Source organism: Trametes versicolor (assembly GCF_000271585.1).
Source record: "Trametes versicolor FP-101664 SS1 unplaced genomic scaffold TRAVEscaffold_13, whole genome shotgun sequence".
In the NCBI taxonomy this organism is placed as follows: Eukaryota; Fungi; Basidiomycota; class Agaricomycetes; order Polyporales; family Polyporaceae; genus Trametes; species Trametes versicolor.
Window position 1 is genome coordinate 1,063,211 of NW_007360333.1, and position 27,097 is coordinate 1,090,307.

A 27,097-nucleotide genomic window follows, 5' to 3' on the forward strand; every position below is an offset into this window, starting at 1 on the left:
CACGCCCCTAAATGGCAATTTTGGCGGCCCTGCGGGGCCGCGCGCCGCTTTTCGTACCGGATGGTCACGGTCACCACCGGTCGCGCCGCTTTTTGGGCAGCGCCGCTTCGTATCCGGGCGGTCACACCCCAAACCCTCCGCCGGATTGGTCGGGAAGTTACAGTACATCCCGGGAGCCCGTTCGCCCTTGATTGCGTACTTCCTGATGACTATCCTGACAAACCTCGGGACCACACGTGAGTCGAATCGTCTAGCAGTCCACCAGTGCACTGCTCACGGTGCAGTGGTGACCTCTCTTATAGTCCTCTTGCTTGGCCGTCTATATTGGCACGAAAGAAGGACCAGGAGATATCTCCCCCAGGACGTGTACGACACTGCCGCCTGGCGAGTGACGAAGGCCATCATGCATTCTCAGGCCGTCTACACCATCGCAGTGATCTTCAACCTCGTCACATTTCTGGCGAATTCCAACCTGGTGTTCGTCACCAACGCCATCCTCCCGCCGCTGATCGTGCGTATGCGCACTGCCTAGTCCGTACCAGCCGCTCTTAACTGAACAACCCTTTTGTAGGGTATCTCGTTCACGCTGATCATCGCTCGCATCGGCCTCAGCGAGGTATTGGGGAGCACGGACCTCGACGGCTCGGCGATTTCAAGGCCGATAGAGTTCAGCAATCGAGGGCGCGCGCGGTCTCCGGCCATTGCCGTCAACGTCTTTGTTTCGCACACGGATGACCGTAGCGAAGGTGTCGTGACGCTCAGCCACACGAAGTTGCCTGGCGCGATGACATGAGTGCCGTGCAGCACGAGCGCGTAATGCTACATTGTCGACCGCGCGGTGGAAGATGGAGGAGGATGTGCGGCGGAAGATGGAGGACGTGCGAGCACTGCCAGTGGGGGTGCGGTTGCGGGAGGGAGCGCCGCAGTTCTTGGAGTGCGTGCGCATAGCAGGAAGGCTCGGCGGGACAATTTGAGAGCACGGGTATGTGCCATATATACGGTTCCGATGAGCAGCGTTTTGTACCGCGCGTTGGATAAGAGTCATAGTGACCTTGGACTGGGGTTGTTGTGGCGCATCCCCAGATAAGCGCCGCCTGAGCCCACAACTTTGCCACTGCCACCATCGCTCCCCCCTATTTCATTTTATTCGGCCCACCCAATTGCAAGATGGATCCTCCGCCAGCCCATGAACGCGCACGGCAGCGCTCTACAAGACTTGCCGAGATTGAAGCCGCGTTAGCAGACGTCCAAGCCGCCCCCCAGCCGCCCGCCGCCGCCCCCCAAGCAGCCGAAGAGCGCCTTCGATGGAAGGCGGACGAGTACCTGGCAGCGGCCGTCCCCTGCTGGACGCCCATGCCGCAGGAGGACATCCACGACCTCCTCACCTTCCTCGGTGCCACCGACGACCGCACGCGCCAGCAGACCCTCCACAACTGGAACGGGTCCGCCGACTTGCTCCTCGGCCCCGGCGTCCATGTTATCGGCGTGCGTCCCCCGCCCCTATCCTCGCCCTCGCCGTCCGAAGCGCACTGACACACCCCCGCAGAGGAAGCCGTGCGCGGGCGACGGCGTGTACACGGTCGACATCCCGCACTCCGACCTCGCCATCCGCATGTGGGACGGGGGCATGGAGGCGTACCGCCAGTTCTGCCTCGACTTCTTCGACACGCGCGCCCGGCGGCCCGTCAACATGCCCCGCGGGTTCGAGCTCTGGCCGTCCCCCGCGAACATGCCCGGGGTGTACACGATGGCGGGCCCGCTAGGCTCGCTCGAGAGGGGCTTTGGGATGAAGCCGGGGGAGGTGCCGCAGGGCGAGGAGAAGTTCTGCGTGCTCGAGGGCTCGTATGTCACCCTCGTGAGGAGGGATCGTCCGCTGGAACCGTTTGCGTTTGCGGTACCTGTGCGGCAGCGGGAGATGCCCGCGGGGATTGTGCAGCCGCGGTTCCGGGTCGTGCAGTGACGGCGCTTGTGTTGCTTGTTTGGTTCGATATGTATCGTGTTGCGAGGACGCGGAGGTGCGCCAGGCTGTGCACGTTGTGTCCTGCAGAAATTTCCGCTGGGAGAGCCCGTACAGAGGCATACAGCCATATTAGACAGCACTACGCTCTGACAGACGACTCTCGCTCTGGTATACGGCGTAGAGTCACCCTGAAACCGGTCGGCGATCAACTCCCTCCTCGATATTTTTTCGGTGGCTGACGCATACACCCAGGTTTTTATGTTGCTGCGTATCCAAACTGGGCCGCCCGCCGTCAAACGGCGCGTTCCGGACTGCTGCACCGGACGGCGCACGCCATATATTACTAGCAGCCCCGGCGAGGGGGATACGCACGAGTTTTCTACGGGTGCGCGCTGATCATACCAGCTTCAGCTTCATGGGAGATGGACCAGCCGTTCAGGTCCGCGCAGCCTAGCCCCCATATCCAGATCCAGAAATCTTCGCGAGTCGCAGGCCCCTCGGGAGCCTCGTAGTCCGGGTTTTCGCGCTCTGACGGCCCGCCCGAACCCCTCGCGCGTACGATCCCCCTAAGCCTGTTGGAGCCGCACGCCCGGTGCGAGAACCCTGTCTGCGCGCTGCTGGGGAAGGGGGGAGGAGATGGGCGCGCGCCGGCTGGGGTGGGGCGCCAGGGGAGGGTGGCGGGCGTGGGGGACGGGAGCGAGGGGTGTGTGGCGCGGAGACGGGCGTATCTCGCGCGCGGCTTGCAGGCGGCGACGTGATCGTGGGTAGCTGGGAGCGGGTATGGTGGAGGTGGAGGTGTGTGCGGAAGGCCGGCATGAGGGCCGGCGTGAGGGCTTGGACTTTTGTGCGGGACGCGGATTGGACGCTTGCTTGCGGAGAGCGGGGGAGCGGGGGTGGTGGGACCAGGCCCTGCGCGCGGTGCAGTTGGGTTCTGGACGTACACGGGGTGCAGGCGCATCTTGGGCCGACTAATGCGCTACGACAGTATCGTCCGCCGGTACTGCACGACGACCCCCGGCCCCACCGTACATCGGAAAGTGGCGCGGACGATCGTGCAGTCGGAGGCGGTTTATTCCGCGTCTATTCTGGCGCAGCTCGTGCTCTACCTCACCCACTCGACCTACTTTCTTGTCGCGGGATACATCTTTCCCCCACTTGTTGTGCGTCCGCGTTCTGATTTGGGTTTCGCTTAGGGCCTGTGCTGATGCATGCTTCTAGGGCATCTCGTTCACGCTGATCATCACCCACGTTGGGTTCGACGATATCATGGGCCAGCTGGAGGAGGTTGACAGGCCGGAGCGCGGCTTCTAACCCTCATCACGCGAAGTTTAAGCATCCAACCCGTCCGCGACGTATCTTTGTGCATGCTATCGGTCATATATTTTAACAGTCTCTGTTCAGTGCATCCCAAGATCATGCTTTCGTAGGTACCAGCCCTCTCACCATCTAATGTCACCGTTGCCTGGTATCAGCACTGCAGGCATCCTATCAGTATCACCCACCTCCAACCACTAAGAATTATGGAGTCTCTATTGGCATTAAAAGTACGATAGCCAATCATTTCCGCATGCCTAGATGGATGAAGCAGCCCCCCTAGACAAGAAGATAGCTTTGAGATAATGTATAATAATCCAACTACCGCCTTCTCGGCCGCGTCCGCGCCCCAAACGCCTTGAACGTGGCTCCGTCGTCGGAATCGTCATCAACCACAGTCGCCGCACGCCTCTTCGCCCTCCCCGCAGCCGCCGATCCCCGTATCGTTCCACTGCGGGTAGCCGTCGACCGCAACGTAGCCGGCCCCTCATCATCCGACCCCGGCACGTCCACCTCTAGGTCTGAGCCAAACTCGCCTGCGCCTGCGCCCACGCCCGCCGTCTCGTCCACCTCTTCGATGTCCGAGTCGATGAACAGCGGCTGCTTCTGGGTACCCTTGGTCGACCGCTGCGAGCTTGACGCCCTGCTCGGCTGGGATTTCTTCGGCTGGCTCTTTTTCTTGCTCGCTGGCTTTGAGGGAGCGGTCATCATCGAGGCGTCGTCTGAATCATCGTCGTCGGTCACGGGCTTGGGGCGGCCTTTCGAGCCTCGTTGGGTCGAGCGCTGCGTGGTGCTCTTCTCCGGCTCGGATTCCTCTGCCTTGGGCTGCTGAGAGTGTGCGCGAGAGTACGGCTGAGAGGTAGGCGGCGCCTGTGACCCGCCCTTCCAGTATTCTGCAGTAAAGAGAGTGAGCTTCAACACACGAACTTGGGCGAAGTAGACGGTACGCACGCGAACCAATCCCGAGATCACCCTCTTCCTCGACGACGAGCTCCACCGGCTGCCGCTCCTGCCCCGAGTTTTTCTGTGTCAAAGTTAGCACGGTCATCACGAAAGAGTAGTGTCGATCGGCAAATACTCGCCCGCTTAAACTTCTTGAAGTCCGGCCGCCCCTGCCACTCCAGCCTCCCGTCCCCCCTCCTCAAATGATCCCCTGCCCCATTCCCGCCCTCCCGAAATATCGGCATCTCCATCACGACCATGAAGTTCCCGCGCACGTCCCCGTCGTCCCCAAACTCCTCCAGCACGCCCCACTTGTCGCTCTCCATCTCCTGCGCGCGGTCGAGCTCCGGCTTCGAGATCCGCAGGTTGTTGAACTCGCGGTCGAACGTGTCCTCTGTCTTCTTCCCGCGCTTCTTCGATGCGACCGCCTTCAGGAACGCCGCATCCTTGTCCGGCTCCCCGGGCGGCGCGCCCACAGCGGCGGACGGCTTCTTGGACAGCGGCTTCTCCTTGACGTGCACCTGCTCCTGCGCCATGTCCACGCGCGTGACGACTTGCGAAACCGGCTTGCTCTTCGAACTCGTCTGTGTCTCCGCGCGGGACTGCGGCGCCTGCGTCGACTGAGGAGGCTCGTCCTCCGTCCGCCTTCTCGTCCGTGGCGGCACGTCCTCCATGTCCACGTCTCCGTCCTCCGGCTGTGACTTCCGCTTCGTCCCGCGCGCATGGGCCTGCGTGGGCAGCGAACCCGTCGCGAGCGTGCTCTCCTCTTCCTCCTCCATCAGCACCGTCAGCGGTACCCCGCTCCGCTCCCCGCCGCTCCGAGTACCCGTCGTCCGCGTCCCGCTGGGCGGCAGCATGGACGCCTCGTACTGCGTCGGGCTCTCGTCCGCGCGCTGTGAGCCGTAGTCGGCGAGGCTGAGTCCCTCGCTCGCGTCGAAGAGCGCCTTGAACTTCTTGTGTGGGGGCTCGGGCGCGTCGGGAACCAGCACGTCCGCGGAGTCGGCGAGCGGCTGGCTGCCGCTGGCGGTGTTCTGTGCTTGCGTGCCCACGCGCCGTTTGAGGCGGGAAGGACGGCCGGGTGTAGGCGGCTGTGCCTGAGGTGAGCTATGAAGGTGTAAGGGAAGAGGGCACTCGGGCTTACGATGATGGGGTTCGGTCGCGCTGCGGGCTCTTCGGAAGCTCGCCCAATGATCGAGGAGGTATCAACGTCCATGGTTGTATCGTCAACCGTCTTCGGGCGGACGGCCCGCCTTACCAAGGTCTGCAATAGGAGTGAGCATTCAGCAGGAACCGTTGAGTGGGAGACATACCCGGCGTGGTTGTGACGACTCGGGCGGCTCAGACTCCCTCGCATGATCAGCATAATCGGGTGCGGGAACAGGTGGGGGTGAAGGTGCTCGAGACGACGCGCGGGATACTGCACGCCGAGGGAGCTTTCGTCTCGGTGCTGCCTCTTGTGACGCTTCTTGTACTGGAGACGGCTCGCGTTGCCGCGCCGCAGTCGGCGGGGGCATCGAGGGCTCATCCTCGATAGAGTTGGGTATCACGTCGGGAAGGACAGATTCTTGGAAAGCTGTGCATATTTTAACGCGTGCTCATCACACTGAGCCCCATACCATGACCTACGTTCCTCAGCAGTGCTTGACGAGTTTATATACGAGACGTCAGTATAGACCACCGCTTCAAGGATCGCCTCCGGTGCGAGAAACTTGAGCTCGAAGCTATGCCAACCATCAGCCGTGACATCCGCAAACGTTAGCAACACACGCGCCTTCTTGCCTCCTCCTTGAGCGCCCTCCAACCATCCTCGCCCACGGCAGCGACGACCGCGTATTGATCAGCAATGAGCACGAGCGTCGACCCCCTTGCCTTCCCCTTTGAAAGCACCTGCCGAAACCGTCCCGGCCCGTTCTCGACCGCAAAGCACTCGTACTCGCCTTCCGCGCTCCTTACGAGCTCCTTCAGCACGCCCGGCGCCTCCGCGCCTTTCTCCCCCGCAAACACAAACCGGTGCCCGCGGAAGAGGCCCACGCGCTCCTCGTTCGGCTGCCAGATGTCGAACTTCTTGAGCCGTGGGGGGAGCGCGGGCGCAAACGTCGGGCGGAACTTGCTCGTGGGCGGGAGTGCGAAGGTTTCCTCGAGCGCGCTGAGCTCGCCGGGCTCAGCGCGACCCGCGGCGAGAACCGCGACGAGCCACTCCGGCTTCACAAACGTGGAGAGCGCGACGAGAGAGGTCGCGAGCGCGGGCGTGAGCGTGTACGTGGGCGTGAGGTGGTGCGTAATGCTGGGGTGCAGCGTCGGGAGGACGTGGATGCCTAGGTGGTCAGTGAGCGGAGGGATGAGGGGGCCTGGCAAGAGGGGGACGGACCGAGGTCGGCACAGTCTTTCACTGAGATTGAGGGACCGGCTCGTGCACTTCCGCTGTAGCAGCATACTGGTTCCCAGCGCACCCTGTGAAGTCTCGATAGCTGGCTTGCAGAAAAGGAACATTTGAACGTACCGAACGTAGACAAATTGAGACATGTGGACAACATCCTCGCTGTGAAGAAATGTCGAGGTGTGCGGCTCACACTTGATGCGCGGGGCTTGGATGGTCGGACGCTCAATCGTCCGGTTACGCTCCGCGGGGTTGTAAAGGGAGAGTGTGGGGACGAAGGCCGGGTCGGCCTGTACGGTGTGAGGTCGTGCGGTGGTCTACGGCTGGGTGGGGGATACGTACCGCTTGCTCCTCGGTGCATTCTCCGACGATGAAGACGACGTGGGAGCCTTTGGAGATGGCCTTGTTCTTGATGGAGAGCGGCTGGTCTTTGCGTCCGACGGGGTACTCTTTACCCGTCTTGAGTAGTTTCGTCTCTGCCGCACGTCAGGTCAAGTATGAAGAGAGCGCATCTGGGGCAGGCTCACTTGTCGGGGGTGGCCCGTCGTCGTACTCGTCGTCGAAGGGACCTGAGATGAGCCACATGCTCGAGGGAGTGGTGAGAGAGCGAACGCGGGGACAGGCGCCCACAAACGCGTCGCGACGCGTCGAATAGGCGCTCAATATATACATCTGCCCCCGGGGCTCGCATCGCATTGAGAGGTTCCAACGCAGCTCAATAAGCCCCAGGAACTGGATTACTGAAATAGTCATGCACTATGTATCACACCGACAGAGAGTGCATGCCTCTCGAGGCGACACGCCCAGACACTTCGGCAAAGTGAGGGGGATTGGCTGTGCGGGCCGGAGGAGCCGGGAGATGCCGAACGGAAGTGCATTCGAGGTTAATGGGCGCCTACGCGACTTGCCACCTCCGTCGACCGCGCCATGGCCCTCATCATCCGGAGACGCACCGTCCTCCGCGTCCTCGGCTTTGCTGTCTTTGCTTTCGTCGTCAAGGTCCTCGTTGCATCCCCCACCAACTCACCCTCGGTCTCGTCGCTTTACGGTACCTCCGATCCCAACGAAATCCGGAAACAAAACGTCCTTGACCTCGTCACCGGCTCCGACAAGCAGCTCGATGCCCGCAAGCACAAGTTCCTCCAGGCTCGAATAGGCAGAGACGACCGCTCTGACCTCTTTGCGGACATTGTCAACGATGGTGTGCAGGACTACTGGGAACGCTTTCAGAAACCATAGTGAGTCTTGCCTCTTCCCCCTGCGGCTTTTCTGCGGCCGGCCTCCTCTCGACCTATCACCTCTCGGTATGAGGTCACATACCGTACATGGATACCGGTGCACTTATTTTGAGTGCAAGACGACCATCTGAAGGGAACTTGTGATGCGCGTGCGGTTCCCGCTTACACTCTAGGCGATCTTCAAGGGGCTCTGTAATCGTTCACCCATGTCGCGACCCACGCCCTTGCTTTGCTGAAGCACCTGAGCCTCGGTGCGTTCTACTTTGAGCAGAAAGTCCCGGGGCCCGCGAGATCTGTCCCGCAGAACACGCGTCGGCACAAGTCCCGCCAATGGAGAGCGTCCTGTCTCCTGAATTTCCGCCGACGATGAGGTTTGTCCCACAGAACACGTTTCGGCACATGCCCTGCGTTTGGCGACTTGGTCGAGTGACAGCGGTGACGAGTGTTGGATCGACACCGTGCGGTGCGTGGCGTGCTGCCTGCTGCAATACCAGTGGCGGGCTCGCGCCTCCCACTTCGGCCTTGTACGCTCTCCACAGCATTGTGGCTGCTGCTACTGTGGCCAACCTCAAGTAGGTCATACGCGCTACTCTCCACGGTGTGCGATCCAAGAACCTGGTTGTGGAGGACGTTACGCTGGATACGAAGGCTTAAGGGTGCACTTCAAGCGGCGCGCGTACGGCACTTGACGGTCGCTCACTCAAAGAAAAGGCGACTCGGCGACTCGCGCTTGTTCCATGGACCGGACTGAGTGCATTCTGTGGAACATCTGCGCCAGATGACGGGAATTCTGTACCAGTGGTGAATATCCGTTCCGCGGACCCCAGGACGTTCTCACTTCGAGGCGTGATTTGACTGCACCGACCCTGATAGCTCGTTGAAACTGTTCTACTTGGTACTGACGCCGAACAACAGTATTCTAGGCCACGAAACGTCGCACATGGACGAACAGTCTGTGCTCTCCGCGATAGAGCAATTGCTGACCCTCAACGGCTGGGTCGCCGCGCTCTGCCCCACCCTCACTCGCCCTTTCGGCCAGAACAAGTACGAGGACGCGTACGAAGACCTCGCACGGCAGAATCACCTCTACTTCGTCGGCATGGTCATCCACTCCGCCGACCACTTCCTCGTCGACCAGCTCTCCGTCATTGTCCAGCTCGCGAAGCGCCTCGGGCCCTCGAACATCTTCGTGTCTATGCTCGACTACGACTCCTCCGATTCCACAGAGACCCTCACCGATCTTTGCGAGGCTGTTCTCACTCTCCTCGGCGTCCCATTCCGCATCAGACGCGTGCCCGGCATGACAGAAGACCCTTCGGCCGCATACTACCCGCTTGAGGAGGCTTACACCCGCAACCTCGTGCTCGAGCCTCTCCACGAACTCTATGAACGCCGCCACATCAACTTCCACCGCGTCATTTGGCTGAAGGGCTTCACGTGCCCGAATGACATCCTCGAGACGATCAAGGTCAGCATCGTGAACGAAGCCGCGATGGTGTGCGGCATGGACTGGGCCGAGCACAACGGCTTCTTCATCTTCTCCGACAGGTGCGCCGCGCCCGTTCTTTCCTGCGCACCCCCCGCTAACACCCCCTAGATGGCGCACGCGCGATATCAACGGCGACCAGTTCCGCCAGTCAAAGTCCTCCGCGATCTCCGAGTCGTCGACGACCTCCGTGCCCCCGCGCGACCCCACCAGCGCGCAGCGCTACACCCAACATCTCCCCTTCCAGGTCTTCTGCTGCGAGTCCGGCACGCATGTGGTCGACCCCGCGCAGTCATACTATGCCGGCATCGCGTACCGCGCGGGCACCGACTTCTTCAACTCGACCGCGAGCCACGCAGACGTCCCCGAGCGCGAGCCGGACGCGCCGTGTCTGGACAGCACCCAAGCATGGTTCTGCCGCGACCTCTGGCTGTGGAAAGCCAAGGAAGGTATGAAGGCGTACGAGCCGGACGTCGCCGCCCCCGCTGACGCCGCCGAGTCGCCCATTCAACAACGGAAGCGCGCGCCAGCGCCCGTGGAGGCAGAAGAGCTTGCGCCGCGACAGGCGGACAAGCCCAAGGACGACGCGGACGCGAACGCGGGCTCGGACTACGACGCGTCGGACCTGCCCGTGGCGGACCCCCCAGAGCCGGCGTGGGACGCGGACACGGTGCGGCTGACGATCCCGAACGCGGTGTTCCTCGCGGCGCGGATACTGGTGAACCCGCGGTGCGTGACGACGTATGCGGGCGTGTCGCACACGCAGCTCGCGCTGGACCTGTTCGGGCCGCCGGACCGCGAGGAGGAGCGCGAGGTGGGGAGTAGACAGGATTTGCTGGAGGAGTGGGAGGGCGCGCCGGACAACTTCGTGTGCCAGGAGCAGCGGTGCGTGGCCCGTTGGACGGGGCGCGTGGGACAGATACTGACGGCTTCGACAGGACGACGGGCGGGCGGAGGGCGGCGAAGACGCAGCGGCGGATGTCGTTCTCGATCCACGGGGAGCTGCAGGAGACGTTTGACTCATGAGCTGCGCCCCCGGGATGGGCGTGACGACGACGACGACGTAGACGTAGACGGACGAGGCTCGTACTTAGATCGCTGTTATTACTTGTGCTGTGTCGATAGGATAATGCTCTGGCGTAATGTACACGGAAGACACGTTGCGGACGAGTTGGATGCTCAAACATCGCATGCTAAGGACACAGTAGGCAACGAGCTTTTTTCCAGGCGCAAGCCGCGCTCCGGCGCCGGCCTGTCAGCCCTCTCCAGCTGGCCCATGATATCGTCGAACCCGACGTGGGTGATGATCAGCGTGAACGAGATGCTCAGCGACTCCTGTTCATTGACTCAGACATACGTGACGGCGGGCGCAGGCAAGTTTGGCTCAGACCTAGAGGTGGACGTGCCGGGTAAGGCGGTGGTTGGACTGATACACGTACGCTATCTCAAGGCTCTCTTTTTGTCTATGTCCAGGCCTAGGAAACAGCTCGTTATCGTACTTTCATTATCAATAGAGTGTTCGTAATCATGGATGGTAGGAGACGGATGCGGCCACAGTACGAAGGAATGAAGTCCGGCAAGATTAGTACGGTATTGGCGTCTTGTCTACACCTTCTGCAACACGGGCATATGGCGATCTGCGGTGAAGTCGACGTGGGGTTCCCCTGCCCGGGCCTTGTCGTCGTGCGAGGCTATCTCGTCGCTACAGGTCGATTGTGAGACAAACACGTCAACCGCAATGGGTGGCGGCGGCGTCCGGCCTCGGTCGCTGAACTCGATGGTAGTCGCGTCCGTCTGACGGTTGTCGGATGTGACGTTCAGCACCTCGCTTAGGCCGATGCGAGTGATAATCAGAGTGAATGATATACCCTGGTAGGCGGTGTGTATGAGCTTGGGCTGACACCGAGGGCAGGACCGAGTACGTACAATCAGTTGAGGGAGGATTGCGTTGGTGATGAGCACAAGATTGGAGTGAGCGGCGTACGCGGCGAGATTGAAGACCACCCCGATGGAGTAAACAGACTGCGACTGCACGATGGTCTTCATAACGCGCCAGTGTACGGAGTTGGACGCATCTCGAGGACAATGTCGCCGTATTCTTCTGTCGTCCCACCAAAGACGACCAAGAAGTAGGACTACGAGACGGGCGTAGATTAATAGGTATCTCGCCGAACGGTTTCAAACAAATATGGTACTTACGAGTCATGATTATATTGGTCAACAGCACCACAACGAAGTAGGCGATGAACCGTGCGCGACCGACCAGTATGAACGAGAGGTCATAGGTCAAGGGCGTACCACCAAGCAAGAGGTCGGCTACCAAAGAAGTGGTGACTGAATGAAGCAGCATCTCAATTATCGTCCTAGAGCAAGGTACGAAAGGGCCTACTTAGATCGCCTGCGAGGAGGAGGCCGGGGATGATCAAAGAGAACCACTTCTGCTCCCAGACCACATAAATTCGATACATCTTCGTATATGAAAGCGTTATTTCACAGGAAATGTGGCCGAGAGGAAGGGTCACGCACCATGAACGCATCACCCAAGACCGTCATCAAAGCAAATATGGTGGAAGAAACGTAGCGAGACGGGTCGTTCCCGGGACGTTCGAAGTAAGCCAAAGGACCGCCGGGCGTCATGCTGTGGTCTGCAAAAGCCGCCGATAGATGGTTGACATCGATCGATAGATACTGTGACGTATCCGCATATGAGCCTTGGAATATGATCGCATTTGTTCAAGAGATGGACTGACTGTGCCAGCCAGGAGGAACATGGTAGTGACGACCGCTGTCATCCAGAAACTTGGGGTAGAGCGGCGCCGGTTGCGACGTTGTCGATATACCAGGATCCATATTGAGATCGGATACAGAACGCAGAACACCCCAAATAACAAGGTTTCTACGAAGAGGACGAGAAACTGGTGTCTTCATCAGTGAAATGTGAACTGATGCTCCCTGAGGGAGTATTTGCTCACCTCAATCCTGAGGAACGACTTGTCTGACATGACGGATACCTCGGGGGTTCCGTGAGTGCATTACGGAGCTCAGATGTTATATGTCCTAGCAGTGAGCCCGCCGGACAGGGTGGCGCTGATCTTCAGATACACCAATGGCGAGCGGTCTTCTATCCTTCGCTACATCATGGTAGGCTGTCCAGCACGCAGGCGCGCGACCCCTATAGCTAACTTTATCAGTGTGAGCGCGCAGTCCGCGTGGTGGTCACGAACCGTAGACGCGGGTCAACCCAACCAACACGAGCTGCTGCGAAGCAGAAGAAGTCTGCGTCCAAGTACACGTGGACCGCTCACCGAAGGGAGGCGCACAACAATCAAACCGTACCCATATATCACTGCCCTATCGATATCATCGCCGCCCATGGACACCGGCAGCATCTCTTCGCCGGATACGATTCCCTTGGACCCACACTTCTATCTCTCCATGGAGTCGCGTGACACAGGCATCTGGGACACGGTCAGGATCAAGTTTTCAAGACGTACCGGAGCTCATGCTCATGACGGCTGCGCCCCTTCGCGCGGCCGTACTGGACTCTTGGGTGTAAATCGCCACTCATCATGAAGAAGGTGCTGTCAAACGTCAAACAGGGTAGCAAGACAAGTAGCTAGATCTGCAAAAACAGATAACGTGAGGTCATGGCATGGATAGAAAGGGCGTTCAGGACCTACTCACCGGTATGAGTCTGCCTACACGGAGGCGTGTAGACTTCTGCGGCCGCCCCACGATACGGTGGCTTCGTTCGCAGGGAGATTGCATAGTTAGCAATCTCAACTCAATACCCGCGTCTCGCTCTCATCTTCTTCGACGTATCCGGTCCGCGTGGTCACAGCGACATTTGGTGGTGCTAGTTCAGGGTCGCTACGGGTTGCAGCACTGTTGCCAAAGGCAAGACTCGATGCTGGTCTGATATTGGTCGTGTCCCCTAGCACCTCACTGAGTCCGATCCGGGTGATGATGATCGTGAAGGATATGCCCTATAGATATCCGTGAACAATTCTCTTAGAGTGTCTCGTCAAATCAAGTACGGAGGAGTCCACATACGATGAGGGGCGGTAGGATAGCATTGGTGACGAGCACTAGGTTGGAACGAGCAGCGTATGTAGCAAGGTTGAAAACCACGCCGGCAGAGTAGGCGGCTTGGGACTGCACGATGGTTTTCATGACCTTCCAGGGCACGGAGTCGTATGCGTCTTCAGAGAGATACTTTTTGGTAGTCCTGTCATGCCACCAAAGACGCCCGAGAAGTAGTGCTTCATAGCGGAACGAGTCAGCATATAGACGCGTCATGCAAAGCTGTGGAACATACATGTGGTTATTATGTTTGTCAGGAGGGTCATAGACAAGTAAGCGATGAGTTGTGTGCGAGCCCCCGGTGCCGTGATGGAGTAATAGGTCCGCGAGCCTTTTATTAGCGCAAGGCCGGCGATACCGCCAGCAACTATGCATATAGATTGTCAGCACCTATATCGAAGATGCAATTCATACAACGCACTCATATCACCCAGCAGAAGGAGGGCGGGTACCACCAGAGAAATCAGTTGACAGTTCCAGACAACGAAGACGCGGTATATCTTCGATTTCAAAGCCGTCAGACGCAGCGAACCAGTATGAAAACGAAGAGTTGCTCACCATGAATCCGTCACCCATGAGGGTCATGAGCCCGAAGATGTAGGGGTGCACATTGCGGAATGGGTCACTCCCTTGTTGTTGCAAGTATGCCAAGGGTCCGCCAAGCGTTGCGCTGTGGTCGACAAAGGCTACCTTCAAGTGGCGAATGTCAAGCGCGAGGTACTGTAGAAATGCGGATTAGCGGGTTGAGACGCTGGATGTGCAAAGAGCTGGCGCACCACCCCGGCCAGAATGAACATAGTCGTGACGATCGCGGACATCCATATGCTAACCCACGAGCGCCCATCGCGACGCCGTCGGTATACGAGGACAGACATCGAGATGAGAAAAAGCACGCAGAATGCTCCATACAGCAGTGATTCTGCGAAGAGGATGAGGAGCTGAGCGAAGAGTCAGGGAGGCCCTTGGTCGACGGGAAGGATAGAGGGTAAGGGTTCTCACCATTACCGCAAGCAATGAAGGGTCGGCCATGTTGGGCGATAAAGACACAGCGGCGAGCAACCTTGACTTTATGTCCTTGAGTCGAGATGCTCTACAGCCATGTCGCGTGGATACCAGCGCCGTACGAAGCGGGTAATCCAATGGCACCCTAGAGCTAAAGGTCGACTCTCAGGTCAGTCAGATGGCGTTACCCTGGAGTCCTGCTGTTTACCAAGGTGGTCGGAGAGCGTATTCTTAGTTCGTACCAAAGGAGAACGCATAACGCAGTTTTGCTGTGGAGAAAGTTGCACGCATGACGGGCGATGATCCTGCAGTGCAAAGCATGAGGCCAAGGATCGAATCGTGATCTATAAGACGGGTCGTCCTGCGAGCGGGGCGCAGCGCCGATTGCGACCACCCCTGCCATTGGCACTCTTGCCGACCAGGCCCCTGTTAGACGGACGGGTAGGAGTTCCCGACGATGCGCCCAAGACCACGTACCGCATTCTCCGATGCATCGTGTGGCACACATCCGAAAACACCGCTGTTACAGTTTGGAAGCTGAAGTTAGGGTTCAGCACAACGCGCGCCGGTCGGATGATGGCCCCGAGATAGAAAGCGACTTGCCTGAGGTTGAGACAAGCAGCCATTCCGAATGGCTGCCACATGCCCATCGCGTCGTGCCCAAGTGATGAGTATTCCCCTCGTGCCCCGTTGCAACGGGGCACGAGAGGTAAAGCTCGTCCGGCGTATGCTAAATACGAAGATGTACGGACAGGCCAGCCGCGTGCAAGACGTCTATTTGCGGATGATGCGTCGATACTGAGATTTGCAGAGTAGTTCCAAGCGAGGCGCGACGGTCACGAAATGTCATCGACAACAGGGCGCACAACTTCATCTCTATTGACCGCGTTGTATCTACCACAGCGCAGCAAACCCTATAGAACATCAGCACCATCGCACCGAAGCCATAAGTGCACATACCAGCGTTGTATCTAGATCAGACCGCCACCACCGTGTGCTCATCCACCGAGACTTCTTCCGAGTCGCCATGGCACGCGGACACCGTCTTGTCGTCGCACGTCGTGCCCTGCTCGCTATCCATGTCAACCGTGCGCGAGATGTGCACATTGACCGCGATACACGCCAATGCACGCGCCGGGTCGTTCATCGCCTCCCCAGCGCCCTTCTCGCTACCGTCCGTCAGCACCTCGCTCAGCCCGATCCGCATGATGATCAGCGCGAACGATATGCCCTATCAGCCCCGCCGTCTCAAGTCAGCTCCGATACCGATACGCCCGCTAGACGAGATGGAGGGGTACGCACGATGAGCGGGGGGAGGACGCAGGAGGTGAGGAGGACGAGCTGCGAGCGCGCGGCGCACGCGGCGAGGTTGAGCACGACACCGAGCGAGTAGGCGGCCTCGGAGTGCAGGATGGTGCGCATGACGCGCCAGTGCACGGAGTGCCCGTGCGGCGCGTGGTAGCGCTTTGCGCGGCGGTCGTGCCACCACAGCCGGCCGAGGAGCAGCACTGTGGGCGGTGGGCGGCGGGTTAGTACGGAAAGAAGAGAGGACAAGAGGATAAGAGAGAGGATGGGACTCACGGGTCATGGCGAGGTTGGTGAGGAGGGTCATGGCGAAGTAGGCGATGAGGCGCGAGTGCAGGGCGGGGACAAGCAGGCTGTCGAAGTCCTTCGGGGTCTCGTACCACAGGAGCCCGTTTCCGACAAACCCAGCGGCGACTGATAGCACAAGGGTGAGCACACGCTGTCAGATGTACGAAAGGACGCACTCAGATCGCCCACGAGGAGGAGCCCCGGCAGCACGAGGGAAATCAGCTTCCGGTTCCAGACTACGAAGATCCGGTATGTCTACGTGGATTGTGACCACCACAGTGAGCACGGCAGACACTGACGGGGAGTGTAGGGCGGCACGTACCATGAATCCATCCCCGAGGAAGGTCATGATGATGAAGATAACGGGATCCATGTTGCGCGATGGGTCGTGCCCCTCCCCCCACAGATACCTCAAGGTTCCGCCAGGGGTGCTGTTGTGGTCTGCGAACGCGGCCACGAGGTGCCGGACATCGAAAGCGAGGTACTGCATATACGGTACCATACTAAGCCCTGCGTTGCAGCCCAGGCGATCGAGAGAATATGCGTACCGTGCCGGCGAGCACAAACATGGCGGTAAGGACGCCGGCCATCCAGAATGATGCGGAGCGTTCAGAGTGCCGCTGGCGGCATATGAGGATCCAGAGCGACATGATATAGAGGACGCAAAACGCCCCGTAAAGGAGGGACTCCAGGAACAGGAGAGCGACCTATTCAGGTAGGTCAGACATGTTACGCATGACACAAACGCGAGATGGATGCTCGCCTCGATCCGGAGGTAGAAGATAGTGTCCATGGCGGAGATGAAATGCGAGGCTGTCAAGAAGTCGAGGCTCGACGAGACCCCGCATTGGTGTTATATACTCGCATATGAACGAAGTGCATAGCGTTCAGGGCCACACGCTGTGGGGCCATGAAGATGTCAGGCGCGTTTGACGAGCCGCCCGCCTCGTAAACGGAAGGGTTTGCGCACGATTGCGTCCATACTTGGGAGGGAAGCTGATGAGGGGGCAGAGGACAGACCCGTGCCTTCGATATCAGATCGCGGCAAAGCGATAGAGCAGTGCTTAGGATGGGGCGATGTCGATGTTCACACTCGGTATATTTAGCGTGTTAGAGCTGCGAGGTTGACCACTGAGCTTTGAGGAACCGGCGTCCACCCTGATAGCAGGCTCGAGTAAGGTTTCAAGGAAGAGCGCAAGATCATACTCGTTTGGATCTTCCCATTGGATGACGACACGAGGTACCGCATTTTAAAAAGTCCTAGCGCTTGCACTCCGTGGCGAACCACAGCTCTCGCGCATGCACGCATTAATAGGAAGAGTGATACCCTTGCACGCGGATGTTCATGTCAGCATGTGCAGTTCAGCTCGTAATGGGCGACTCACCAGAATGGTGCCGATGCTGCTGGCCTTAAAAAGTTTACCACAACAACAACAAAAAAGTCCGGGCGCAGTGCACAAACGTATGCCAAGCCCTGTGTGCAGCAAACCGTCCATACAATTACAATCGTTCGCACCTACACACAAACTCCCTTCGCGCTCGACGAGTACTCTAGCTGATGTCCATCGCCTCGCCCGCGATGCTCGTGACGTCCTCGTCAACGATGAGGCTCCGGATGGACTCCTTCTTGATCGCGGTCGTCCCGCGGCGGAACTGGTACGAGCGCTCCTTCTGCACGCGCTCGTTCGGCTTCACGAGGTTGCGGAGCATCTCCGTGTGCGAGGCGGTGATCACGCACGCGTCGACGTTCGAGCCGGAGCCGAGGTCGTTGAAGATACCCGCGGAGATCGCGGCGCAGACGAGGTCGAGCGCTTCTGCGCGCTGTGGAGGGGGACGCGGAGTGTGAGCATGGGGAGGGAGGGGATGCGCATGGGGAGGGGGCAGGTGCGTACCTCCATGTTTGGCTGCCACTTCGACTCGAAGACGGCCATTGCTGCTAAGCTACCGGAGCCCATGGTCACATACGGGAGCTTGTCTGTGGAACCGTGGGGGTGGATGGTGAAGAGTTGTGGGCCGGTGGCGTCTACTCCGCCGAGTACGAGCGCGGCACCGATGTGACCCTGGTATCTGCGAGGCAGAACGCGATTGGAATTCATGAGTTGTTATATCTGGACATGAGTAAACGAACCGGAAGAGCATCTGCTTGAGCATGGTCATTGCTGTTACTACACGCGGCTTGCGGCCGGTCGAAAGCGCGTGCAACTCCATGTTAGAGGAAATGAGGGCGGTCGTGAATTCTGTGTCGGCGGCGGTACCCGCACCACAGCAGCGAATGTTGTCCGTGATGAAGTGGATCTATGCGTGATGTCTTGGGGTCAGGCAGAGCAAGGCACACGGACGCGCGGCAGACGCACCTTCTCGCAGTTCTTGTCCGCTACGATGGGACCCTCCGTCGCACGGGTATCCGCGCCCAAGATGATACCATCTTTGAAGAGGCATCCGACGATGGTGGTACCGGTGCTGGTAGCTTTGGGGAGCGGGATTCCGCGCTCGGAGAGGAATGTGTTCCTGGACGCGCATACACTGGATGAATGGGTGAAGTGCTTTGGATGGATGTAGGACGCACCGGACTTCGTTTGTGAAGTCAAATCCGGCACCCTTGTACACCGATGCTGTCGCCATGTTGATCGTAGACCGGTGAGGATGTGCAGCGAGCAGAGGGACGAGGACGAGGAGGAAGGGATGAGGAGAGGATGGAGGAGGTTACGCGTCCAGTCCGCGCCAGTCGACGCGTGTCGCGCCCCCGGACACCCGATCGCGTCTGCGGCGCCTTTCTCGCGCTCGCGCTCTTGACCTCCCTCTTCATCCTCTCGTCCGCGTTCTCTTCCCATCGTCTCAGGGAGTGAGGGCCATTCGAAAACATGCAGCTTCGGCTGACTGCTGGATGAGAAAGTCACTGTCAGAAACCTGGATGGGTTTGCATCAACTTGGGCGTACTGCCATGAAAGACAAGACGTACTTTTCATGCGCATTCACCATCCGGAGACCGACGTTCTCGAGAGCGAGAAGGTGCGGTCCTTCTTTTCGTACTAACTCGACCTGAGTTTGACTTACAATATGCTTCACAGGGTCTGCTTGCCATGACAGTGGCATGCATTCGTTGTGAGCGTATGCGACTGCCACAAGAACTTCATAAGAAGTGCAGCACCCTCCCCGATCCCGCGAATAGCAGCAGACTCAGGCTACGCCGCTACCATCTCCGGGCGGCGATCATGTTCATGGTGTCATCTCGAACAGTAGATTCTGGAGCGGGTGCAGTTCTTAGCAAGGTACCCGACTGTGACGCTGGTATCTCCATTTGGCGTCCTGCTGCACGGCCTGCAACCTGCAAAGACTCGGCAGGTTGCAACCACATACAGACTTGGCATCTACTGCGGCGACACCACCTACTTGGGCTTGTGCAGGGCTGGCTTATCCCCATAAGCAGGTGCGTCGAGCCTGACAACGCTAAATGCATATTCTCCACACACTGACCTTCCAATTATCTAACGCTGAGATATCAGACGCTAGCCGCGTCTCTCCGCGTCGCTTACAGGTGCGCAACAAGCTGGGATAATATTGACCTCCTTCTCCGACCGGAGTTGCGCGCCCTCAGCAATAGCGATGAACCGCATCTTCCACCTCGCAACTGCTATCTCGCTCTGCACGTTTTCAGCCTCACGGTGTTCGACAGTATTGACTCGGTAGGAATGCGACAACGTCGGCCATCGCGTATGGGCGCGACCCGGTGTTAGGTCCATCCTCAGACATCATCGCCACCAGACCAATCACTGTTGAACCACCTTACACATCCGCCGCAGTATGGAGCGGCGCCGTCTCATGCTCACCGCCCGCTCCCGTCATACCTTTTCTACGCCTTCAAGAGGGATGAAAAACCGACTGCGGTCCAACTACGGACTATATGCCTCCTCCAGCCGATCCTCACGTTGACGTTCTCATAATTGGCGCTGGCCCGACCGGCCTTGGCGCTGCTAAGCGTCTTAACCAGATCGTACGCCCTCTTCAATGGTCCTGTTTCGTAGAAAGGTCGTCTAACTCATTGTTGTCTCTGCCATAGGGTGGTCCTTCTTGGTTGATCCTCGATTCGAGCGAGAAACCCGGCGGTCTCGCCTCAACCGACGTCACCCCGGAGGGCTTCGTGAGCCTGTCTGTCTCATCGCACGTCCGCAAATCACTGAACCCCACCGGCAGCTCTTCGATGTCGGTGGGCACGTCATCTTCTCTCACTACGCCTACTTCGACGACTGTCTCAACGAGGCCTTCCCCCACGCGTCGGATTGGCACACCCACCAGCGCATCTCCCACGTCCGCTGCAAGGACGTCTGGGTCCCGTACCCCTTCCAGAACAACATCGCGGTGCTCCCCCCAGAGGACCAGGTCCGCTGCCTGCACGGCATGCTGGACGCCGCGCTCTCGTCCTCGACGCTGCTAAGCGACCCGCCGCAGACCTTCGACGAGTGGATCGTGCGCACAATGGGCGTGGGCGTCGCGGACCTCTTCATGCGCCCGTACAACTTCAAGGTCTGGGGCGTGCCCGCGACGCTCATGCAGTGCCGGTGGCTGGGCGAGCGCGTCGCGGTTCCGGACATCAAGGCTGTTACGCGGAATATCGTCCTGGGCAGGACTGAGGCGGGCTGGGGGCCGAATGCGACGTTTCGGTTTCCGGCACGCGGTGGGACTGGGGGTATCTGGAGTGCGGTGGCGGATACTCTTCCTGCGGCGAATATGCGCTTTGGAGAGGGGTCTACTGTCGTCGGGGTGGACGCTGCGGCGCACAGGGTTCGCCTGAAGGACGGCAGGTCGATCAGGTATGGGAAAGTGGTCTCCACCATGCCCCTCGACGGGCTCTGCGAGGCGCTAGGTGACGAAGAACTTTCGGGCCTCAGTCAACGGCTGATACACTGCACCACGCACGTCGTCGGTGTAGGGATCCGCGGCGCGCGCCCCGCACACATCGGCGCAAAGTGCTGGCTGTACTTTCCCGAGGACATCTGTCCGTTCTACCGCGCCACCGTCTTCTCCAACTACTCCCCGCACAACACGCCTGCTGCCTCGACCAGACTACCTACGCTGTGCACCGCGGGCGGTGAACGGGGCGCGTCCGAGGCGAGGGAGGGCCCGTACTGGTCGCTCATGGTCGAGGTGTCGCAGTCGCCGATGAAGCCTGTGGACGAGGAGAGCCTGGTCGGAGACTGCATACGGGGCCTGGTGGACACCGGGATGCTCAGGCCGTCGGACGAGGTCGTGTCCACGTACCACCGCAAGTTCGAGCACGGCTACCCCGTGCCGTCGCTAGAGCGCGACGACCTCTTGGAGAGCATACTGCCGGAGCTCCAGGCGCGAGGTATATGGTCCAGGGGACGCTTCGGGTCGTGGAAGTACGAGGTGGGGAACCAGGACCGTGAGTTTGTTGTGTGCGGCCGTGTGGATGTGGTGACTGACGGGATGCGTAGACTCGTTCATGCTGGGTGTCGAGGCTGTGGACAACATCGTCTACGGGACTGCGGAGGTGACGCTCGACGACCCCGATTTCGTGAACAGTCGTGTCAACGACGAGCGCCGCCTTGTGCATCTTCTACCTGACACTGGCCTCGCAGAGATCGGGGAGGAGGGCAGTGAGTATGAACAGCACCAAGTGCTTTCACGATATTAGGACTAGTACTGCATGTGATTCTGATCATACTTTATGAGCTGTGTTGTGGAATATGGTGTAAATGATGCTACTGTCTGAGCATGCACTTGTATATACGACATATGTCCTGCTGGTAATTATACTGTACGATTCTTGTTGCCCGTTCGTTCATTTGTAGTGAGCTCGCCTGGTCGTCGTCGAGTGCCGGCCAGCCTGTGCCGACGGATGGGTGCAGGCCCCCGGACACTGCAGTACAGGCTGGGCTGCGACATACGCAGCTCGGACTCGCTCACCTCCTCTCTCTTCCCACTTCCACTCATCCGCAAACGTCCTCTCTTTCTCTCTTGTACGCCAGCATGGACGGATGGAACAAACTCTCGTCGGGCCTCGCAGGCCTCAACATCGGCCAGTCCGCCAACAAGTTCGCCAAGGGCTTCCAATCCAGTGTGCAGGCCACCAGGGAGCGCCTCGGCCAGGTCGCCCCGGACGAGATAACTGAGCTTCCGCAGGGTACGTCGCCAGCCGTACGCGCAGCTGCCAGCAGCGGCCGAGCCATTCCCCCGCAGAGTACAAGGACCTCGAGGCCCGCGTCGACGCCCTCCGTGCCGCCCACCTCGCGCTCTTGAAGTACGCACGCACCCGTTTGATTCAGCTCTCCATTCAGCCCTCTGATGCGCCTGGCGGCCCACGCCCAGAGTCACGAAGGTGTACGAGTCCGAGACGTACGACTACCCAACGCAGATCCAGGAGTCGCTCACCGAGCTCGGCACGACCATCGGGCACGGCATCACCAACTTCGCCGCCGCGAACCTGAAGGGCACGGCGCTGCCCGCGCCCGAGCCCGCCCAGCCGAACGCCCCGCAGCACAAGACGCTCCCGCACGCGTTCGGGCGCGCGGCGACGAACGCGGCGACGGCCGTGCAGACCGTGTCGGGCGCCGGAGACGACAAGCTGGGCAAGGGCCTGCAGGTGTACGCGGGCGCGTGGGAGAAGATCGCGGACGCGCGCGTCGAGCAGGACGCTACCGTCCGCGAGCGCTTCCTCCAGCCGTGGCAGACGACGCTCTCGACGAGCATCAACGTCGCGATGAAGGCGCGCCAGGCGGTTCGTGTGAGCCGGCTTGAGCTCGATGCGGCGAAGCAGACGTGAGCCTTGTGCGGATGATTTGACCGAGGTCGACGTGTTGATGGCGCTCGTAACAGCTTGAAGACTGCGGGCCCCGCTAAGCAGGAGGCGGCTCGGCTCGAGGTTGAGAACGCGGAGGACGACCTCGTGCAGAAGACCGAGGTTGCGATCACCCTCATGAAGACCGTCCTTGACAACGTGAGCCAACGCCGTCTCTCCATATACTCATGAGTCGTGCTCTTACAGTGTCCACAGCCTGAACCTCTGAAGGACCTGAACGAGCTTGCAAAGGCGCAGGTAAGCACATGATTCTGCTTCTACCGTCCAGCATACAACCGGCGCTAAATCGTGTACTGCAGCTCATGTTCTACGCGACCGCGGCCGAGGCGCTCTCGAGCGTCCAAGGCGAGATCGAGGAGCTGAGCGTCGCAGCAGAGGGCGAGTACAGGTGCACCCCCTTCTTTCTCCATCCTCCTCCCGCGTTCGCTGACCGCGCGTCTGGTAGGAAGACCCGCGACCACTGAGTGATTGCCTGTGTATACTTGGAGCAGCTTATAATGGACCCTTCTCGCTGTACTGCTTCGTTCCCGCTCCCGCCCGGCTATACCGCCCGACTGATAACGATGACACGCCGTCTACACGAACTCACCTATGTATTCCACCTTATAGTTCTGGATCCTCGATGCGATGAATTTTTGCACCTCCTGCGTTTCTGTGTGGCTGTGCCTCGAGGATCGCCGCATGCTGCGTCGATCTTGACGACGTGAACCGCTCCCAATGTCAAATACGCAACCTGCAAGACGCTGCGCAGTCCGTCAGCTCTGTCAGCCAATCAGTGAGAATTCCCCACAGCTAGTGAACTCTATTACGGTTCTTAACGCACAGATTTCGTACGTCCCGCACAAAGTCAATATGCCTATGTTGCGCATGCAGCGCCGACGCTCGACGTTGAGCCAGACCATATGCAGACGATCAAGGTGCGGCTAGAGCTTCGTTATCAGAAACGCTCGCCTTTGCACACCGCTTCCCCATCGCCCGTGGCCCTCGAGGCGGCAGACTGCGACTCGGAGGTGTGAGAGACAGAGTGAAGTATCTCCGCACATTTCAGCCTTGCTCCAGGTTAAGACAGCGATATAGTATACAACATATTTCGTGAAAAGTTCGGACACTTAGGATTCCAAATGTATGGTCTGTGTAGAGCGCTGCTTAAGGCGTGTGCCAGTGTCGGTGCTCGTAACAAGTCGCTCCGTTCAATTGTCACTACTAGGAATCTCGGGAATGTAGCTAATGGCGGGGTGCCCCGTACTAACCCTCGCGCAGAACTCCGCCCAGACCTTCTCCGGCTCGTCCGCTTCCTCCACTGGGCCCGAACGTTCAAGAGGCCACTGATATGTCCCAATCTTGTCGCGGGCGAGCTGAGCGTCGAAGAGGTAACTGAGGATGTGGAGTGCGAGCACAGCTTCGGCAGTCCACGATGCGGTCGGGCCGTCGTCGCGTATAAAGCGACGCATAAGAAGATCGCGTTTGCTCGCCTGGCACACCGTCGTGTCGCCCAAAGTCCAAAGACGATAGGTTTCCGGCAAGGGACTAATCTCCTTCCCATCCTTGTAGCAACACAGCACCCACACGAAGATCCAGAGGAATGCCTCGAGGTCGTGGCGATAGAGGTGGCGGACCTCGCCGCGGCAGGCCTCTTCACACAGCAGGTCGACGGCCATGAAGGGCAACGTCTGGGGCGTTGGAGTATCGACGGTGAGGTACCAGTCGTTGAGCACGCCGCAGACGGCGCCGTCCTGAACGCGGTACGTGAGGCTGTTCAGGCTTAGGTCTTTGTGGTGGACGCCGTTGAGCCAGTTGAGATAGTGTGCTGTACGGGTGGTCAGCGCTGCCTTTACGAGCTGTACACGAGCAAGCCCATCCCGCGACGCACCTTGCACGCATTGCATCCAAGCACGCACGAAGGCCTCTCCCGTTAGTCGATGCAGCGGCTGAACATCATGATGCTCCGTCGTGGTTGCGCGGACAAGACAGTGGTCTGCAACCTTCTCCGATTCGTCGGTTTCCTTGGCACGCCACTTTTGCACGCCGGTGTTGGAGACGGCAGCGAAGAAGCTGTGGTATGGATGTGTCGTAGGCGTCGAGACGAAGGTCGATCTGGGCGTTCTGCCTGGCAACTTGGCGGCGGGGAGGTCCGAAAGCTTCGGCACGCGCATGACTTTGGACATCGTCGTTCACAGCAGACGCCCGGAAGCGTCCGCCTACTAAGTATGGGCTACTGAGCGAGAGCCAACGGACGACGACCACAGCACCCTCACCGTCGCCTTCTTCAGCCCCATACGTACCATGTAGCGCTATTCCGCACGGTCGGAATCGCCCGCCTTTGTCAGGGCTGACACCGCCTGACAAAATCCGGCCACCGGAGATGCCACATATGGTATGCGAGTACGTTCGTGCGCAGCGCCTACGGTACGTACCAGCGGTGGGCGGGCGTCGAGAGTTAGCGGACCATTTCAATTAGGGAGCATCAGGGAGGAAGAAGGGGTATAAAGGGTGGACGGGGAGACGGAGTTGAAGACAGAACATCTTCCGCTGTTGGACGTACTTGCACTTGACAACACCTCTCACTTTTACTCACAACCCACGCTACATCTCGTCGACATGCCTTCCTACGTCGTCACTGGAGCTTCGCGCGGCCTCGGCGTGCGTCCCTTGTCTCTTCACGTCTTCCTGCATGACTGTCACTGACCGCTGAACTTTCGCCCGCTAGCTCGAGTTCGTCAACCAGCTCGTACGCGCCATATCCATTGCGCGTTGTATGAAGGGGCTCACGCACCTCCGCCCCGCCAGAGCGCAGACCCTAAGAACACCGTGTTCGCCCTCGCGCGCAACCCGCAGAACGCGCCCAAGCTCCTCGCGCTGCAGCAGACCCGCACGAACCTGCACGCCGTCACCGCCGACATCACGGACGTGCAGTCCCTTAAGGCAAGCCCTCTCCCCCTTTGCCAGCTTGCGATCGTTCGTTGGCTAACGAGGACGGCAGGCCGCTGCGGCGGAGGTGGCGAGGGCGACCGGCGGTGGGCTCGATGTGCTCATCAACAACGCGGCTGCCGTGGGCACCGAGCGCTGGCAGCTCACACTGAGCACCTAGTGCGTATTTTCCCGTAGCAGGGGCTTCGCTTGCGGTGGGCTTATCTAGAAATACGCGCGGATAGCAAGGACGATAAGCTCCTCGAGGATGACCTCGTCGACCAGGTACGCACCTCCCCTCGCACGTCTGCCTTCGTCGCGGGACTGACCCTTGACCTCTCCCCGCATGCAGTTCCGAACTAACGTCGTCGGCGTCGTGCACACCACGAACGCGTTCCTCCCGCTCCTGCGTGCGGGCGCCGCCAAGAAGGTCATCTCGCTCTCGACGGGCATCGCCGCCACGGACGTCTCGCTCGGCGCGGCTTTCACCGCGAGCGCGCCGTACTGTGTGTCCAAGGCCGCGCTCAACCTCGCCGTCGCCAAGTACGCGGCGGAGCTGCGCCCGGAGGGATTCACGTTCCTTGCGATCAGCCCCGGGCTCATGAACACCGCTGAGAAGCCGCGTGAGTCGCTCCTCGTTATTTTTCTGCGGGTCAGGAGGGATGTTGACGCGACGGGCGGTGACAGCGACGGCGGAGGAACTCGCGGGCTTCCAGGCCATGGTCGCGAGCTTCAAGACGTACGCGCCGCACTGGGACGGCGCGCCGATCACGCCTGAGACGTCTGCGCGGCTCGTGCTGGGCATCGTCGAGCGCGCGACCGTCAAGGATACCGGCGCGTTCCTCTCGCACTGGGGCAACCAGACCTTCCTCTAGACAGGACGCACACGGGCTGATATTGATTTTTCCGTGGTTACATGTTCTGTGGTCTTGCGAGTTAAAAGTTATGGAGGTGGCGCGGAAGGAGGGCGGGACGTACTACAGTCTATATTGTGGGACTTCCCGGGCCGTCTCAGATAGCAATGCATCTGCCTTACCTGCTTTCCGTCTCTGGATACCCCGCCCCAGTGGGTCTGTCGCTGCAACATATTAGATCTTGATCTTCATGAGCATCGAATTCGTCCGCGTCAGCTGGTTATACCCTGTATACCACATCGTTAATGCCCTTCCAATTGAGAGACCTCGCATGCAGCGACTCACCGCAAAGTTGCTCAGACTGATCCCCCGCGCGCTGTTCTTCACGCCCGTCCACGCGAGCGCCGGGTCGAGGAAGTCGCAGCGATTCAAAAACACGGTGCCCGCCTGAAGCTCGTCTGCGAGGCGCAGGAATGCTACTTGGGACTCCGGGTGCGCGTCGGCGTCCGTCCAGACCGATGCGG

At 59.7% G+C, this 27,097-nt stretch overlaps 11 protein-coding genes across 11 annotated transcripts; 5 read left to right on the plus strand and 6 right to left on the minus strand.

Annotated features, from left to right (window-relative positions):
* Nucleotides 1-1,167: 1,167 nt before the first annotated feature.
* Nucleotides 1,168-1,960, plus strand: TRAVEDRAFT_24219 (uncharacterized protein; the record flags this gene model as incomplete). The annotated part of the gene is made up of 2 exons (XM_008045797.1): nucleotides 1,168-1,485; nucleotides 1,547-1,960. The coding sequence occupies 2 exons, from the start codon at nucleotides 1,168-1,170 to the stop codon at nucleotides 1,958-1,960; spliced, it is 732 nt and encodes a 243-aa protein (XP_008043988.1).
* Nucleotides 1,961-2,730: 770 nt separating this feature from the next.
* Nucleotides 2,731-3,334, plus strand: TRAVEDRAFT_31879 (uncharacterized protein). The gene is made up of 2 exons (XM_008045855.1): nucleotides 2,731-3,120; nucleotides 3,179-3,334. The coding sequence occupies exons 1-2, from the start codon at nucleotides 2,932-2,934 to the stop codon at nucleotides 3,269-3,271; spliced, it is 282 nt and encodes a 93-aa protein (XP_008044046.1). The 5' UTR covers nucleotides 2,731-2,931; the 3' UTR covers nucleotides 3,272-3,334.
* Nucleotides 3,335-3,595: 261 nt separating this feature from the next.
* On the minus strand, nucleotides 3,596-7,178 carry TRAVEDRAFT_24221 (uncharacterized protein; the record flags this gene model as incomplete). The annotated part of the gene is made up of 11 exons (XM_008045798.1): nucleotides 3,596-4,167; nucleotides 4,226-4,298; nucleotides 4,492-5,310; nucleotides 5,358-5,477; nucleotides 5,527-5,789; nucleotides 5,843-5,937; nucleotides 5,982-6,531; nucleotides 6,717-6,755; nucleotides 6,787-6,883; nucleotides 6,936-7,069; nucleotides 7,121-7,178. 11 exons carry the CDS (start codon nucleotides 7,176-7,178, stop codon nucleotides 3,596-3,598), a joined length of 2,820 nt encoding a protein of 939 aa, XP_008043989.1.
* A 342-nt stretch (nucleotides 7,179-7,520) lies between these two features.
* On the plus strand, nucleotides 7,521-10,482 carry TRAVEDRAFT_155588 (uncharacterized protein; the record flags this gene model as incomplete). Its single annotated transcript, XM_008046171.1, has 4 exons — nucleotides 7,521-7,831; nucleotides 8,747-9,379; nucleotides 9,429-10,202; nucleotides 10,256-10,482. 4 exons carry the CDS (start codon nucleotides 7,521-7,523, stop codon nucleotides 10,341-10,343), a joined length of 1,806 nt encoding a protein of 601 aa, XP_008044362.1. The 3' UTR covers nucleotides 10,344-10,482.
* A 373-nt stretch (nucleotides 10,483-10,855) lies between these two features.
* Nucleotides 10,856-12,319, minus strand: TRAVEDRAFT_75099 (uncharacterized protein; the record flags this gene model as incomplete). The annotated part of the gene is made up of 7 exons (XM_008046172.1): nucleotides 10,856-11,186; nucleotides 11,244-11,452; nucleotides 11,517-11,651; nucleotides 11,707-11,785; nucleotides 11,844-12,005; nucleotides 12,068-12,232; nucleotides 12,290-12,319. 7 exons carry the CDS (start codon nucleotides 12,317-12,319, stop codon nucleotides 10,923-10,925), a joined length of 1,044 nt encoding a protein of 347 aa, XP_008044363.1. The 3' UTR covers nucleotides 10,856-10,922.
* Nucleotides 12,320-13,096: 777 nt separating this feature from the next.
* On the minus strand, nucleotides 13,097-14,429 carry TRAVEDRAFT_53257 (uncharacterized protein; the record flags this gene model as incomplete). Its single annotated transcript, XM_008046173.1, has 7 exons — nucleotides 13,097-13,303; nucleotides 13,371-13,579; nucleotides 13,636-13,767; nucleotides 13,822-13,900; nucleotides 13,959-14,120; nucleotides 14,177-14,338; nucleotides 14,400-14,429. 7 exons carry the CDS (start codon nucleotides 14,427-14,429, stop codon nucleotides 13,097-13,099), a joined length of 981 nt encoding a protein of 326 aa, XP_008044364.1.
* Nucleotides 14,430-15,378: 949 nt separating this feature from the next.
* TRAVEDRAFT_53258 (uncharacterized protein) lies at nucleotides 15,379-16,788 on the minus strand (the record flags this gene model as incomplete). Its single annotated transcript, XM_008046174.1, has 7 exons — nucleotides 15,379-15,633; nucleotides 15,705-15,910; nucleotides 15,984-16,121; nucleotides 16,172-16,250; nucleotides 16,318-16,479; nucleotides 16,544-16,702; nucleotides 16,738-16,788. The coding sequence occupies 7 exons, from the start codon at nucleotides 16,786-16,788 to the stop codon at nucleotides 15,379-15,381; spliced, it is 1,050 nt and encodes a 349-aa protein (XP_008044365.1).
* A 610-nt stretch (nucleotides 16,789-17,398) lies between these two features.
* On the minus strand, nucleotides 17,399-18,691 carry TRAVEDRAFT_155593 (20S proteasome subunit). The gene is made up of 5 exons (XM_008046175.1): nucleotides 18,562-18,691; nucleotides 18,350-18,503; nucleotides 18,124-18,290; nucleotides 17,888-18,062; nucleotides 17,399-17,816 (listed from the first exon to the last, which is right to left on the minus strand). Exons 1-5 carry the CDS (start codon nucleotides 18,615-18,617, stop codon nucleotides 17,547-17,549), a joined length of 822 nt encoding a protein of 273 aa, XP_008044366.1. The 5' UTR covers nucleotides 18,618-18,691; the 3' UTR covers nucleotides 17,399-17,546.
* A 1,205-nt stretch (nucleotides 18,692-19,896) lies between these two features.
* Nucleotides 19,897-21,648, plus strand: TRAVEDRAFT_134744 (UDP-galactopyranose mutase; the record flags this gene model as incomplete). Its single annotated transcript, XM_008046176.1, has 4 exons — nucleotides 19,897-19,986; nucleotides 20,053-20,133; nucleotides 20,187-21,396; nucleotides 21,449-21,648. The coding sequence occupies 4 exons, from the start codon at nucleotides 19,897-19,899 to the stop codon at nucleotides 21,646-21,648; spliced, it is 1,581 nt and encodes a 526-aa protein (XP_008044367.1).
* Nucleotides 21,649-21,925: 277 nt separating this feature from the next.
* On the plus strand, nucleotides 21,926-23,457 carry TRAVEDRAFT_174906 (uncharacterized protein). Its single transcript, XM_008046177.1, has 7 exons — nucleotides 21,926-22,137; nucleotides 22,194-22,254; nucleotides 22,323-22,772; nucleotides 22,830-22,950; nucleotides 23,008-23,049; nucleotides 23,112-23,200; nucleotides 23,258-23,457. The coding sequence occupies exons 1-7, from the start codon at nucleotides 21,984-21,986 to the stop codon at nucleotides 23,274-23,276; spliced, it is 936 nt and encodes a 311-aa protein (XP_008044368.1). The 5' UTR covers nucleotides 21,926-21,983; the 3' UTR covers nucleotides 23,277-23,457.
* A 545-nt stretch (nucleotides 23,458-24,002) lies between these two features.
* TRAVEDRAFT_174911 (uncharacterized protein) lies at nucleotides 24,003-25,617 on the minus strand (the record flags this gene model as incomplete). The annotated part of the gene is made up of 5 exons (XM_008046178.1): nucleotides 25,586-25,617; nucleotides 25,355-25,515; nucleotides 25,068-25,213; nucleotides 24,683-25,013; nucleotides 24,003-24,619 (listed from the first exon to the last, which is right to left on the minus strand). The coding sequence occupies exons 4-5, from the start codon at nucleotides 24,975-24,977 to the stop codon at nucleotides 24,003-24,005; spliced, it is 912 nt and encodes a 303-aa protein (XP_008044369.1). The 5' UTR covers nucleotides 24,978-25,013; nucleotides 25,068-25,213; nucleotides 25,355-25,515; nucleotides 25,586-25,617.
* Between the last annotated feature and the right edge of the window lie 1,480 nt (nucleotides 25,618-27,097).